General features: G+C 46.0%; 1 protein-coding gene across 1 annotated transcript; it reads right to left on the bottom strand.

Annotated features, from left to right (window-relative positions):
* Positions 1–1,373: 1,373 nt before the first annotated feature.
* LOC130114202 (uncharacterized) lies at positions 1,374–15,367 on the bottom strand. The gene is made up of 9 exons (XM_056282011.1): positions 15,032–15,367; positions 9,468–10,305; positions 8,774–9,073; positions 6,523–6,616; positions 6,196–6,376; positions 4,474–4,557; positions 3,444–3,514; positions 3,121–3,256; positions 1,374–2,248 (listed from the first exon to the last, which is right to left on the bottom strand). The coding sequence occupies exons 1-9, from the start codon at positions 15,110–15,112 to the stop codon at positions 2,225–2,227; spliced, it is 1,809 nt and encodes a 602-aa protein (XP_056137986.1). The 5' UTR covers positions 15,113–15,367; the 3' UTR covers positions 1,374–2,224.
* Between the last annotated feature and the right edge of the window lie 235 nt (positions 15,368–15,602).

The raw sequence follows: 15,602 nt of genomic DNA, 5'->3' as shown, positions 1-15,602 counted from the left end.
CGGGGAAACTTCCCTGTGCGCATTAGAAGCCCGAGGCGTGTGTTCCGGGAAACGCATGGCGGATTTCGACGAAAAAAAACCGTGCGCATATAGAAACGCGCGTAGGAAATGTATATTGGGGCTTGTGACGTCACGCACCGTCTAGTTTTACCGACGCGCGGGGGGGGGGGACGGGACGACGCTGGCCGTGCGTGCGCAGCATGACTGACCATCTCTCCGGACCCCCAACAATTCTCAACTACTCTGCGGGCCGACGAGTAAACGGCTATTTTTTTTAAAAAAAATGCGTACCTTCAGAGGGGAACTGACCTTCATCGGTGCGGTGAACTTCGCGAGAGAAGCGGGAGGGAGGGGGGGGGGAACCCCCACGAGAGCAACAGGACAAGACGGTCTGGGCGCGCGTCCGTTCCGGACTCTTCCCCGCTGAAAAACATTCCGCCTGCGCAGCATCACAGGGGACGCCAAAAGGCTCGGGACGCGCCGAAGTGAGCGACGTCAGACCGAATCAGTCGATCGGAAATCAAACGCAGCAGCGGCTCCTCGCCTTGGCTCTCCGGGACCCCCCCCCCCCCAAAAAAACCCGACGCTAATTAGCAGACGCGAGAAGGGGGGGGTCGATAAAGCGACACTTGACGCCGTAACGTGGAGCGGCGACTCCTCGCCTTGGCTCTCCGGGACCCCCCCCCAAAAAAACCCGTCGCTAATTAGCAGTCGCGAGAAGAGGGGGGGTGTGGGTTCGATAAAGCGACACTTGACGCCGTAACGTGGAGCGGCGCCGCCGAGGGCTCCGCGACAGGTGCGTCTCGCGTCCCCGCCGCCGCCGCGCGGGGGGGTGCGCGTGTACGAGAACGCGCGGACGGGTAGAGGGCTCGAGAAAAGAAAAGAGTTTTGTTTGGTTTCTTTGTTTCTTTTTTTGCGGGACTTTTACGGAAGAACAGGCGGCGGAAACAGACGGACGACGACGACTCGTCTCGTAAAAAACGATCCCATTCGCTTTCAGCCAGATCAGCAGAAACGGCACAGGTGACGTGGGGACAAGCGACGCGGTGTTCAACACAGGCCCGTCCCGTTTCTTGTCTTTTGCTTTTCACTTTAGGGTGATGCTGACTTGTAGTTTTCTGTCATATTTGTCGTTTTACTCCGACATACTCTTAACGTCGATTAAACCTCTCTGGCGTTTTTAGGCTGCCGTCTTCGGCCGAGAGTTAGATTCCACCGCTTCTCTCGTCCACTAGAGGGCAGCAGCTGGAAGTCTTTGCCGTGACGCTGGTTTAAACGCATCAGAGGCGCCATCGAGCTACGCAGCACAATAACCCCCCCTCCCCCCCCAGTATAATTTATTTCACCACATTTCAGCCAGAAAATTGGTTCCAGGGAATTGTTTATTAAGAATACAGAAACCCCCAAAGGTGTGTTTTGTGGTGCACATTTGTTTACACTGAGAAGAGCTCATCCACGCAGCCGAGATCTTTATCCTGTGCCCTCAAAGCGTTAAGGCACAGGTGTACATCGTTTTTAGGCAATACAGAAAAGAAAAATGAATTTTGACACATATGTTACACAGATAAGCTTGATGATTTTCTGTTAAAATGGAAAAAAAATCAAACCCGCTTTGGTTATGTTGCCTCTTGACCCACATTTGAGCAGCAGAAATTATCCCTTTCCTATTGCACTGGTATTGGCACTAATATGTCAGGAAACTTTGTACTTCCCCTACTGAAAACACCCTGTACCTACAGCGTCTCCACTAGTGTTCCTAGTATCAGGTCAGATGTGACGACCAGACTATCAAACGAGATGGCCTGATCGACTAAGTTTTTCTACAAAGAAGAATTAACAGACTTAAGAACTGAAGCTGTGCTCTCCCGCATCATCCGCCTTCCTGTCTGAACTGGACAGTTTGAATGGTCTGTGTCTTATGCTGCATTCACATGGAATCTGAGAGATGGTAAATTCTGTCATGGAGGACAGTAAAAAGTTAAAATATTTTCACTTTGGACGGCAGTGCCATCTGCCGTTGCCATTGTTGGCATAATTTGCCAGTGTCATCTGATTTTTACCGTCCTGGTCTCATCCACAATAATGACTTCTGGTTTGCAGTCTGCCATTTAACGGATTCCATGTGAATGCAGCGTTATGGTGAGTTTCATCCCGCTCCACTTTGGTGTGACAGTGATCCGTGTCAGTGAAATAAGAGGGTGGTTTGTCCATCAAGACGACCACATTAGCCTCCAGTTCTCAGCTTATTCTGGAAATATAAGAGAGAGAAGAGTTAGAATTTTTTTGCAATGATTCAAAGGCAACGATTTTCCATCGTTTTATAACATTCAGATACTTAACTATTTCCAGACCTTGCACTGTGTTGTTCCTACTCATACGCTGTAAGCCACAAGTACACAAATTTTATTTTTACTCATTTTTTAAAATATTTCTATAATAAACACATTTCTGCTGGTGCAGCAAATCAGTCACCTCATGGGGTTCATTAAAGTGCATCTAACTGAGGATAACTGGTGACAGGGTGGCCTTGCAACCCAGACTAATCTTGTGAAATCGAACACAATGATCTCTCGGGAAGATTGGACCTGGCCTCCCACTATTAAGGAATTAAAAAAACAGGGATGTCCAATGACAGCTTAGGAAACGGAGCCAAGGTTACTGTGTAGTTAGGACACAATGCAACACAATTGTAAATGAAAATGGCTGTCGTGAGAAGGTCAAGGACATCAACAACCGAGTCATAATCACAAAGTTCACAACTTGCAAGTGCTTCTGCTGTTAACATGAAAATCTGTGCATGCAATAAGATTTATAACTTTTTTCTTTGCTGCTGTTATCATTTAAAATTCAGCTGTGTCGCGTTTCAACTTTGTCAGTCCCATCAGCCTCCGAAGCTGTGATTGAGCCGGCTGGCTTTTTAGCCAGTGTATGACTTGATATTTCACTTTCAGTCCACCCGCGATTCATTTGAAACTCTCACAGAGTTGAAAGCCAGACTAATCTCAGGCTAGTTGATGATAGACTCCTCAAAACTGTTCTGGCTCGCAGGGAAAAGCAAGCAATCTCTGGACGCTAACAAACAAAGTAAGATGAAGAAGCTGAAGAGACCGGAGGTCCCACCTGCTTGGCGTCGTCCACACACTGCATGTAGGCCGAGGCGATGCGTGAGCAGGACAGAGTCTTGCCGGTATTCTCTCTGTAACACTTCAAGATCTGACTCTGTAGGTCACCACATATTGGGCTGATATCATAACGTCTGCATGAAGAGATATGAGGAGAAAAAGATATTAAACCAGACTGAATCACAAGGTTATCAGGGCTCTTGTGCCCTTACAGAGAGAGCTTTACAGTCCACAGCTAGATTATCATATTTTGCATCGTTTGCATTTTCTTTTTGTGCTGTATGCAGTTTTGCTTCTCAAATACAGTGATTCTGAACTTGCCTGAAGCGTCGGTGTGCCTCCTCCTTCCCTTTCTGGTAGCTCTCAGTAGTGGCTTTGTAGAACTGAGCGCTCTGTGTCAGACAGAGAGAAAACATAAAGATGGATGAGTTGGCATCCATGCTATGGGGATGAGTGTTTGATTTGGTAATAGCCTTTTCTTGCTCTGGTTGAGTGGCAGGGTCAGTTTGCCGGTGCACCGCCCCCTGGAGTGGACGGATGGTAAGTACGTTACACTCAAGGACACTTGACAGGCATGACCGCATGAAGCAATCTTAAGTGGTGCTCAAGGGGATGATCTCACTAACCACTAAGCCGTCCTGCCTCATAGGCACAGTGGTCAGAAATGGATAAAGATTGAAGGATAATTCGTGTTTTTTTTTCTCACCCTAAAAACCTGGGTCCTGTTGTCGTAGTTTTTTTTTTTTTCCTCCATCGTTCCTATTGGTTATGATGTCATTCTACTCACCGGCTTCGTTTGGAGATCCTGGATATGGGACCACTGTGCCTTGTAAAGGTATCTTATGAGGCAGTTGAACATGAGCGTCAGACACGTTTAAACGAGTCCAATTTAACCCAGTTATCTCAACCATGTATTTGGAAGTGAAAACTAAAGTGCCAAGTTAAAAATTATCATTCAAAATATCCAATATTATCAATAGTGGATCACATTGCTGACCTACTTCCTGGTTCAACTTGCTGGGATGAGCAGCCTATACTTAGCCTAGGTAGTAGTAACCATCCACAAACTACCTGGCTAGCGTAATCGAGAAGCCATAGTTGATGGACAATCATACACGCTCCGAGACACTGGGTTTTTTTGGTTGTTGAAAGGACAGATTTAAAAATGTGTTACACCATAAGATGCCAAAATCTCCAAAATAAAGCCAGCGTGTAAAATGATATCATAACCATTATGCCCAATGGCAAAACTGCAGAAAATTGGATCCAGGTTGTAAAAAAGAAAAAAAAAATCCCTACATTTTCCTGTTCGTAGTTAGAATGGGGGGACATTAACCAAGACGTCACCTACCTTTGCTTCAAGTTTTGCCAGATGGTCTCTAAAGAGAACGTCCTGTTTCTTCAGCTTTTTCTCCATCTCGTCCAGTTTATGGGCCTGAGGATGGAAGCAAATAATGTCTTTGAAACAAACGTCCAAGACGGAAGGTCCCCCACAGCGGGGATGATATCAGAGCACCTCAGTTAAACCTCGGTTCACCGTGAACATTACGTCATAACAGCAACTTGTTTCATCCAACAAAACCCTGAAGACCACGTATATGAGACAGTACACTGAGGTACGCACACTGAAGGCAACTGATTTGGGTAACTGCTTAAATAAAGCATGTGAAAGTGAAAAGAGTAAGCCGTGCATGTAGGAACATTCTCCTATCTTACCTTAAGCTCCATCCACTGAAACACCGCGACAGGGCAAGAGAGAAAGAGGAGGTGCAGTGAGAAAGGGAGAGAATCTCGTCATTATAGGAAACAGAAAATCAAAAAACCCCTCCCTCGAAAAAGAAACCGGTCTCCTTCGGAAGAGGCAAGCTCACGGAGGCTTTAGAAAGCTTGGGGGGGCTCAATCGTTCACGCCGGGGGAGTAGGGAGAGCAAATCCTAAGTGACCAATGGCTGATCCAGTCTAGGAAAGCTCTACGGGATAGTCAAGCTGATTAGACACAAGGGTAAGCAGGGGTTGTCCTTATTAAGTCAAACTTAAAAGCACAACTTGGAAATACCGAGCACAGTAAATGCCAAGATGTAAAATACAAGCCGACACACATACTCAATATGTCAAAACCTGACCTTAACGAAGGGAAGTCATATAATCTAGTGTCTATGATCGCCAGGTATAACAAGTCAACATTATTTATTTGTATGGCCCCAAACCACAGTCAACTACAAAACTATTAATATCTAAAAACAACTAATTAACAACGCCACTCCTCTGTGAGACAGACTACGATCGAACCAAACTCAATGTCGAGCAATAGTTTTGAGTCACCCGAGTAATGTCCATTTCATAAGACGAGCGAATGATTAAAACAAAGACTCTAAGTCTCCATCACATTTTTTCCCCCAGAGGTTTTACACCCTTTGTTCTCCCCAATTGTACTTGGCCGATTACCCCACTCTTCCGGGGCCGTCCCGGTCGCTTGCTCCACCCGCTGTGCCGATCCTGGGAGGGCTGCAGACTACCACACGCCTCCTCCCATACATGTGGAGTCGCCAGCCGCTTCTTTTCACCCGACAGTGAGGAGTTTCACCAGGGAGACGTAGCACGCGGGAGGATCATGCTATTCCCCCCAGTTCCCCATACAGGCGCCCCGACCAACCAGAGGAGGTGCCAGTGCAGCGAGCAGGACACATACCCACGTCCGGCTCCCCACCCGCAGACACGGCCAATTGTGTCTGTAGGGACGCCCGACCAAGCCGGAGGCAACACGGGGATTTGAACCGGCGATCCCCGTGTAGGTAGGCAACGGAATAGACCGCCAAGCCACCCGGACGCCCAACTCCCATCAAATTTTAAGAGACTTTTGAAAAGTTGAAAAGAAACTTCTGTTTCCGAAGCTCTTAATCTCATAAGCTCCTTATCCGCACGACAACTTCTCCAACCCCAACCGAGCGCGAAGGTGTTAATGGGATATTTTTTTTAGATGTTCGAGCGTTCAGAATTTCCCGCGTGCAACTTGGCGAGAAAAAAAACCCTGACGGAAACGCAGCAACCGTCAATTTCAGGCGACGCGTCTTACGTAGAGTTGAGCCATGAGCTTCTCGTCCTCCGTCTTCATGCGCTCCTTCATGACGGCGTCTTTGAGGTTCTCCATGTAGGCCTCTCTCTCCGCCTCCAGCGTCTTCTTCACCCGCTCCTGGGCTTGGGCCCGAGCCGCCGCCCTGGCCTCCGCCCTGGCCTGAGCCTTTATCTCATCCAGCCTGGACGTATGGACAGGTCACACACACACAAACACATGTAACACACAAGCTCGTACATGGACAGACACACACGGTCATTGCGATACCACCCAAACTGGCCGATAGTCACAGTGTTTAGTGTTTTGAGAGGCGGTGCTTCTCCTCACTGTTTCTGCAGCTCCTTCTCCTTTTGGCTGATCTCCTGCTGCAGGCCTCTCTGCAGCTGCTCCCGGATCTCCCTCCTCAAGGCCTCCTCGTCCACTTCAAGAGAAGAAGAAGAAACAAGATTTCAGCAGAATTATGAAAAATTAAAAAAAAAAATACATGACAACTTCTCATCAAATTACCCCAAAAAGTATTAACGTTGTTTCGGCTCACGTCAATCTACTGATTGATGAAGTGTTTATACGTCACAAATAATTTTCTCATAAAATGAGATGGGACAAGATGAGAACGAGTAAAAAAAAAAAAAAAATTATCAGTGGGCTAGCTGAAAGCTAGCACACATTATTTGATTATTCTCCACATTTTCTGAACTCCAACTACTTCCGCATACTCTCAGCAACAGAAGCCGTTCAAATATCAAAATGTTCAGCTCTTTGAAGGACGTTCAAATTTTTTTTAGAACTTTATAATTTTTTATCACAGTATAGGTTTTGTGATTTCTCACCAACAGGTTTTGAGTTTATAATCATTTTATAATTTATAATTTTTTTTTTTAAATCGCTGTAACTTCCTCGGGCGGCACAGTGGTTAGCGAGGTCGCCTCACGGTAAAAAGGTCCTGGGTTCGAGCCCCGGGGTAGTCCAACCTTGGGGGTCGCCCCGGGTCGTCCTCTGTGTGGAGTTTGCATGTTCTCCTGGTGTCTGTGTGGGTTTCCTCCGGGTGCTCCGGTTTCCTCCCACAGTCCAAAGATGAGGTAGGTCAGGTGAATCAGCCATACTAAATTGTCCCTAGGGTGTGAATGTGTGTGTGTGTGGGCCCCGTGATGGCCTGGCGGCCTGTCAAGGGTGTCTCCTCGCCTGACGCCCAATGACTCCTGGGATAGGCTCCATCATCCTGCAACCCTGAGCAGGATAAGTGGTTTGGATAATGGATGGATGGATGTAACTTTCTCAGTTCTCACTCTGTTCGGACACACGATTCAGCAAAATGTTTGCAGACTCCTTGTGACATCCACAAGTTCGGAGCGTCCGCCTCCATGGAAAATGCATTGACAGACTACTACTACGCTCGGCTGCTCCCACTCGGGGTCGCCACGGCGACAACGCATTGACAGAGACCTTTTAAAAAATTAACCGTCAGACCATCTGAAGATTAATTGTCATGGTGGCCCATACAGGGGGAGAGGGGGAGTCCCTCGGTGCTGAGACAGACAGACACAATCAGGTTTGTAATACATACATAGTTGGTCGCAGGTGTGTGTGTGTGTGTGTGTGTACTTCATGGTGAAGCATTGGTGGTTTCAAATTCAAACTGAAACTAGTTTCTAACTCCTGCGTTTACACTTTACCCAACACTTCAACCACTTTACTCTTTACCTGGCACTCAACTAACATCCGGCTCTCAGGGTTGCAGCACTGAAAAACTATTTTTTGGGGGTTTCTTTACTTATTATTCAAGTTGCCCTTAATGAAAAACTCCTTCCCTTAAACTGAAAGTTCCTCCACTTTCAGCGAATTCCAGGTCATATACAAATTTTGGAATCAGCGGCTTGAAAAATAAGCTGTGTTTCTGTTCTCTTCTTTCATGTATTTATCCTGTTTTTCATCGGAGCATTCAGCCTCTCCGCTCCTTCAGGAGACGTCACTCAGCTCCACGCTCCGGCAAAAACATCCAAGTTCTCAGCTCTTTAGGTTCCCGAGTGTTTTCCTTTTGGAAATGCACTTCAGCTCCCAATTCTGCCGGCGAGCGGTTATGTTTCAGCTTCTCGTTTTTTCAGGAATGCGGTACATTTCAGTTTTTTGGGTTTTTTTTTTTTTTTTTTACTGAATGCAGTTGAGATTTCAGCATTTTCAGCTTCTTTAGGCGCTGACTTCGGCTTCCGAATCTGCCAAGATTACACTTCAGCTTGCAAGATTTCAAGTGAAGCAACGCAACGCATTTTAGCCTTTTCAGATAATTAAGCCCAGATTTCAGCTTTTTTTTTAGCAATGCTTGGCAAACGAGTTCAGCTTTCAGCTAGTCCACACAGTTTCCCCAGAAACTGCACTTTTCTAGTTATACGTATATTATTCATTTAACTACATGTGTATTGATTGCTTAAATACACATATAATTATTCTATATTTATATTGAAATCCATGCACACTCATCTTTCAGTATATCTACAAACATTTCAAACGACCTCTTGTTACTGAACAGTCCACTTATGACCTCACACGTCTGGGCGATGACCACAAGGGACAAAAGACTCACCTGGTACAGACGGAGGCGGTGAGGTGATGACAGGAAATACATCTTCAACTTCTGGAGGGGGGGAAGGGGCCGCTGGGGGAGGTGGAGTGGGTGGAATTTGGGTGGAGGGCTCTGCAGCGGGTTCTCCTGCCGGTGGATCACAGGCCAGGACAGCCAGTTCCATGGAGACACAGGGCAGGGGAGGCTCTTCAGAGGTGGGTTCGGGTACGGGTGTCATGGCAGGGGCGGGTGTAGGGGTGTGCGTAGGCTCTGTTACAGGCTCGGCGGGAGGTGGAGGAGCGACTAAGGCGGGCGTCGGTTCTGTGAGTGAAGTCATATGAAAGAAAGCTGGGTCAAAAGGAATAAGCAAGGTCACAGACTTACATTCCAAGAGAGCAGCCGTTTGTGTTACGTTCTTGTTCTTTGTTACTGTTCTTATTTATCTCAGCTTTGTGCAAAACGCTGTGATGCTCCGTGTGAAACGTGCAACATAAATAAGGTTTGACTTGACTTGACCGGAACAAGTTCAACCACACTGAAATAAAATACGCAACTGCCTGGAATGGCTGCAACTGGAGGAGGTGAAACATGAGGGTTCAAATAGAGAAGTCTTCACAGAGGGAGGTACGTCGGTCTACCGTCTTTGTTAGTGTATATACTACAACTAAAGGCTTGGTTTGAAGAAGAGGAGAAATTTGAACAACAGAAGACTCACCGGTGTTACACTGGACTGATTCCACCGGTGGGAGGGTTGACAGGTCTAATGGTTCTACAGGTTCAACTGGGACAGCAGGTTCAACTGAGACAACAGAGTCAACTGGGACAACAGGTTCAGCAAGGGTAACTGGGAGTGCTGGTCCCACGATTTCAGAGGTAACAGCCGGGGCTGCGGGACCAGGTGGAGTTACAGGTGGTGTAACGAGCCCTATTAGCTCATCATGCGGCTGAACAAGTTCAACCGGAGGCTCTGCCTGCAGTTCTGAAGGCAGAGGTGGAGGCATAACTACCTCCTCTACATGAGAGAGAGGAGATTGAGGTTCTGCAGATAAAACTGGTTCCACAGGCACAGTTGAAACTGTTGTTTCCTCAACCAGGGAAAGCATTTCCTGTTGGGGAGCGGGTTTCGAGGGTGGTTCGGGTTCCACAGCCAACTTGGCAGAGAAAGTTTGAGGTTCAGGTTTGGACTCTTCAGGGTGAGGATGGGCAGTGGGTTCCACAACAGGAAGAGGTGGGGAAACAAACTTAACGGGGGGAGGGGGTATGAGTTTTATAGGTTGGGCAGTGGGAGGCGGTGAGGGAGGACCTCCTGATGGAGGTTCTGGTGCAGGGGAAGGAACTTGCTCCTGGTGGGGAGGAAGGCTGCAGATGGGGGTAGGAGGAGGAGAAGGAGGTGGCAGAACTGGTAATACGTGTTCAATGAAGGTGGTAGGGACTGGAGTGAGAGAAGGCACTACCGGTTCAGGAGGAGGTGAAGGAGCATGTCCGTTCGTTGAAGGCTGAGGACTCACCACCTTCGGAGACTCTCTCATGCGGTTGATGACTCTGTCCGACAGCTGTCACAAACACAAGAACCCTTAAGGTGAATTATCTACAAACATTACACTGTCAAAATGTTCTGTAATGCCATCTAGACTTTTATGCAAGCAAGAAACATTAGAGAGCTTAATTAACAGTGCAGTTTAATAAAAGATTCTTTGTATTGACTAGATACTGTTTGCCATAATCACAATCAGAATCAAGTTTATTATGTAGGTTTGCACATGCATGGAATTTGACTCCGGTTTCGTGGCTCTCTCGGTGTACGTAACACAGAATAAAAACACTACAGTACAACAATCTTCAGATACACAAGAATTTACTATATAAATGAGAGGTGATAAAGTGCAATGGTGCAGAGAATACATCAGAGATGCCGAAATAAATGTTAGCAGGTTACTTACATACATGCCCGAGGTAGATGGACATGACAAGAGTGTACCAGTATACATACAATGTACAGTGTATATACAAAATGGTTGGATTTATTTGATAGTGTTAAACATTCATTTGAGTGACAGCCCATGGAAAGAAACTGTTTTTATATCTGGTTGTTTTGAGGTACAGTTCTCTATAGCGCCTACCAGGCTGTGACCAGGTTGTGATGGGTCTGCAGTGGTGTTGCCTGCCCATTTCCTGACTGAATGGAGGGCAGGTTGGCACTAATGATTTTCTCTGGAGACTTAACTGTCAATTGCAGTCTGTCCCTGTCCTGTTTGGTGGCCGAGCCAAACCACATAGTGATGGATGTGCAGAGGACAGACTGGATTATTGCAGTGTAGAACTGAATCAGCAGTTCCCGTGGCAGGTTGAATTTCTCGAGCTGGCAGAGAAAGTACATCTTCTGCTGGGCCTTTTTGATGATTGTGTCTATGTTGGATGCCCACCTTAGGTCCTGTGAGATTAAGAAATCTGTAGGTTTTCACTGCAGACACTGTGCTGTTGAGTATGGTGAGGGGGGGGCACTGTCATCTTCACTGTTTTGAGTGTGTTCAGCTCCAGGTTGTTTTGGCCACACCAGAGGGCCAGCTGATCAACCGCCTGTCTGTATGCAGACTCGTCGTCATTCCGGATAAGGCCAATGATAGTTGTGTGATCCGCAAACTTCAGGAGTTTAACAGATGGGTCATCTCAGGTGCAGTCATTTGTGTAGAGGGAGAAGAGCAGAGGGAAGAGAACACATCCCTGGGGGGTGCCAGTGCTGACTGTCCGGGTGCCAGATGTGATTGTCCCCAGCCTCACCAGCTGCCTCCTGTCTGTCAGGAAGTTTTTAATCCACTGGCAGATGGGGGCTGGTACAGTGAGCCAGGTGAGTTTGGAGTGGAGGATATCTGAGACGATACTGTTGAACGCTGAGCTGAAGTCCACAAACAGGACCCTTGTGTATTTTCCCGGGGAGTCGAGGATACCATCTGTGTAAGACTAGTTAGCGCAGCCACGTTTGACCAGCCGCGTTCTATGTTTAACTGCTGTGGCTGTGAGGCATGGACGTCTATCTTGAACTGGTGCAGCCAACTTATAAAACTTCATAAAACTGTGGGGCTTGTGGAAATTAGCAACAAATATAGATGCAAGTTGTTGAATTAATTTTGCACAAGGGATATCAGGGGCGGTTTGTTCCTTTGGGCGATCGGACAAGGCACTACAAAAGGAAGAAGATTTTTCTATTACATTCTCCCACGGTGTTATGCTTGCTGTGACTGTTGTAGATGGTTTGTCCTGCATCTGAATATCATAGTGAAATCAACGTCAAGTCGTATTGCATGGAGTATTGCCCCTTTGGGGCAATTTCAATCCGGGTGAAAATTGCCTCCACCGGTGGACTGGGGGTGGGGGTGTCCACCCTGGTCCCCACATGTATGTGATATAGTACCCTCTAGGGTGCCTTTCCAGTGGTGAAAACGTGATAAAGTGCCTTTTGGGCAGTGATGGGGAGTAACTAGTTACATGTAACGGCGTTACGTAATTTAATTATAAAATAAATGTAACTGTAATCCGTTACATTTACTGAGAAAAATTTGTAATTAAATTACAATTACTTATGAAAATGTTGATGATTACAAAGGGTGGTTACATCTGAATATTTTCTGTAAAAAGCTTAGGCTACAGGTTGAATAATATTAATTCTGTTGCTTTGCATTTTTTGATGTGCACACTGCCTTCTTTTGCCATTTCCAGTCAAGGCCATTCAGTAAGGCCGTTTGATGCTATTCTGACGCTTTTGATTGGTTCTCGTTTGAATTTGCAGCGCGCCCCAAGTCTGCCAATTAAATCAATCCACATTGCCGCTCAAAGCTAAAAAACCTGTCAGAGATTGGCCATGTCTCCGGAGAAAAACGCGCTCCAGTGCTGGAAATTTAAAAAACATTTTATTTATAAATCAGAAAAGGGCTCGAACATAACAGTGCAATGCAAGATATGTTTACCAGCTGTTAAAATGTTATCGACGTCGAAAGTTCCCATGTCAAACCTGAGGGAACATCTGCAGGTATGTAGCCTGTCTATACAGTTACTGCAAGGGGTCACATTAAATAAAGGAGGACGCATTTGAGCTCTATATTTTGCTTGGTGCACGTCCAGTAGTTTATATTTAACGATGTTCATCTCCATTCATTACAAATTAGCTAGCTAAAGACGTCTTCTGCACAGCCAAGCCAAGACACACTCCCATTTATAAACCCTTTGACAGAAAATATATAGCTCATGTTTTTCCTCCTTGCATAAGGATGTTGGTTACCTATGCGAGATCTAATATTACAATTATTTCTGCATTGTAGCGTATACATTATACATTATTGACTGGCGAGGTCACTGGGTTGTGAAAACTAACAGGGTACCAACAGACTCCCCTGGGGGACGCAACCTCACCCTAACCCATTTTAAATTCGAGTGTCTTTGGTAAAGGCGGTGTTTAGGCTACTGCGTGATTTCCAGTTGAAAAGTGACTCCAGTAGATCGAAGGACGACACAATCTGCTGCAATTTCATACCGTTCCTGATGCAGGAACCGCGTTCGGAAGAAACAAAGTAACCATATTTTCTCCAAGGTTTGAAACTTTTGTCCCATGAACGTAAACCTGAAGCGCCACCTAGTGGACAAGTCTCTCTTTTAGTTTGTTCCGTTTTGACTTCCAAAATATAGCTATTTAACTAGAACACACATTACAACGACTGGCCATTTATAGTCTAAACAATATTTTATATGAAATATAACTTTATTTAAAACCACTGTTTGTTTATTCAAGACGTTTACAATGAACTCCTGGGTGTAGCTGTCCACAAGTACTGTACAGTGCATGGGCTGACAAGAAAGAAAACAAACCAAATTGTACAATTCAATGTGACAATGTCAAGTTAGCTAGCCGAATTAAGTTAATTTACCCATTGAACGGGTCTCCTTAGCCACCCCCCCCCACCTCCACCCCAGCGAGAGACTTGGCAGGAGCATCCAAAACTACAAGGCACTACGAAAAGTAACACGTGTTGCGGCGATAGCAACACCATGCATGTTATGTGATGGTGCACCGCTGCACAGCTGATGTCTGCAGACCTGGCTGAGTGTACACGACATAAATCCATTATCATACTGAACTGCTATCATCTTAACGTTACATAATCAGTATTTGTGCACGTTTTAGCCTATTTATTACAAATCACGTGTACTTTACCCAAACACCACCCATTCCCCTAAAGCAGTGGTTCTCAACCTTTTTGGGGTCCTGGACCCCCTGCGTATTTTTGATCTACCCTGAGGACCCCTCCACCTGATCTTGGGGGAGGGGGGTTGCAATTTGATAGAAACAGTAGAAACTGCATTTTAAATTGCATTATAGCATTTATTCACTCTTTGGGGCAAAAATAAGAGCTTTCAGTTGTAACTTAGATATAGTTAACAAAACAGAATTCTTATGCAGTAACTTTCAGATATATGTAACAAAACAGAATTCTTATGCAGTAACTTTCAGATATATGTAACAACAGAATATGTATTCAGTAACTTTCAGATATATGTAACAAAACAGAATATGTATTCAGTAACTTTCAGATATATGTAACAAAACAGAATTTTTATGCAGTAACTTTTAACAATGCAAACGGGAGCGAGGTCTCTTATTAAAATACAATAAATTACACTTGTGAAACAGATGTAATTAGAGAAAAAAGTCCTGTTACCCTTTATAGTTTAGGTAGATAAAGGTCTCAGTCACATTTGAGTAAAATAATCCTACTTCTATAAATGTCATAGGATCTTTTTTTTTTTAAAGATATTTTATTTTCACGGACCCCTTGCAATTACACCACGGACAACTAGGGGTCCGCGGACCCCCGGTTGAGAAACACTGCAAAGCGTATCGTGGCGTTCTGGATTTGCTGGACGCGTTCTTCCGCCTGTCCGACAGGCGGTTCGCTTCGGTGCACAGGTAGCAACCCACCAGACTGAACGTTTAGCCAGCTTGAGTTTAGTTAAACCGTTGCTGAACACGTGTCTCAAGCAGTGTCAAGTCTGTCGCGCCGACACGGACGGAAATCAAACGCATTCAAAACCCACAACGCTGCGGTTTTACTTTGGGGCATGTCGGGAATCATGCCGTAAAGTACACGCGTTTTGCCGTAAACGGGCTTAAACGTGTGTGTGTGTGTGTGTGTGTGTGGGGGGGGGGGGGGGGGAGACCAACACTGGGGTGGTTATTTAATAAGAGTCCCCAGTGTGTGTGTGTGTGCCCCAGTTGCCCTGAGCACTCACCCGGATGCCCTTCACAAAAGTAACCCCGCCGCCTTCACCACCGTCCTCATGAGAGAGATGACTCGGGCCGTTTCCTCCCATTTTCCCCCAGCTACAAAATCACGGTTTCAAACAGCAGCGCTGTAAAATAACCCAGTTTATAGCGACTGGACGCGTTTGTTAGACGTCCCCCCCCCACACACACACACAGCTGACAGAAAACTGCCCTTCCCACCTCCGCGATAACGCATACCGACGGCGTCGATTGGCTGGGAGTACAAACAAAGGTGCAGTAACGCGTCACCTGATTGGCCAATTGGTCTAGCGAGAGAAATACGCCGAGGCGTAAAGTGAACATCGTGTCCCCAGCACGAAAGCCCCGGAGCTCATTTAGGAAACGTTCGCAGGTACAAAATTTATCAAAGAGAAACGAACCTTGAGACCATATCGCACGAACTAAAGCAATACATTAATATCGTCAGAGGCCCTGCTGACGAAAATGACATTTTTAAAAACAAAAACAAAACTTGTTTGGTACATTTTAACATTTTACAAGTAAATTTTACATTGAGTTTTGTTTTTGAACTGCCCC

The sequence above is a fragment of the Lampris incognitus genome, chromosome 6 (genome assembly GCF_029633865.1).
Source record: "Lampris incognitus isolate fLamInc1 chromosome 6, fLamInc1.hap2, whole genome shotgun sequence".
NCBI lineage: Eukaryota > Metazoa > Chordata > Actinopteri > Lampriformes > Lampridae > Lampris > Lampris incognitus.
Note: the sequence above shows the minus strand (reverse complement) of the source record. Positions and strands in the feature narration are given on the sequence as shown.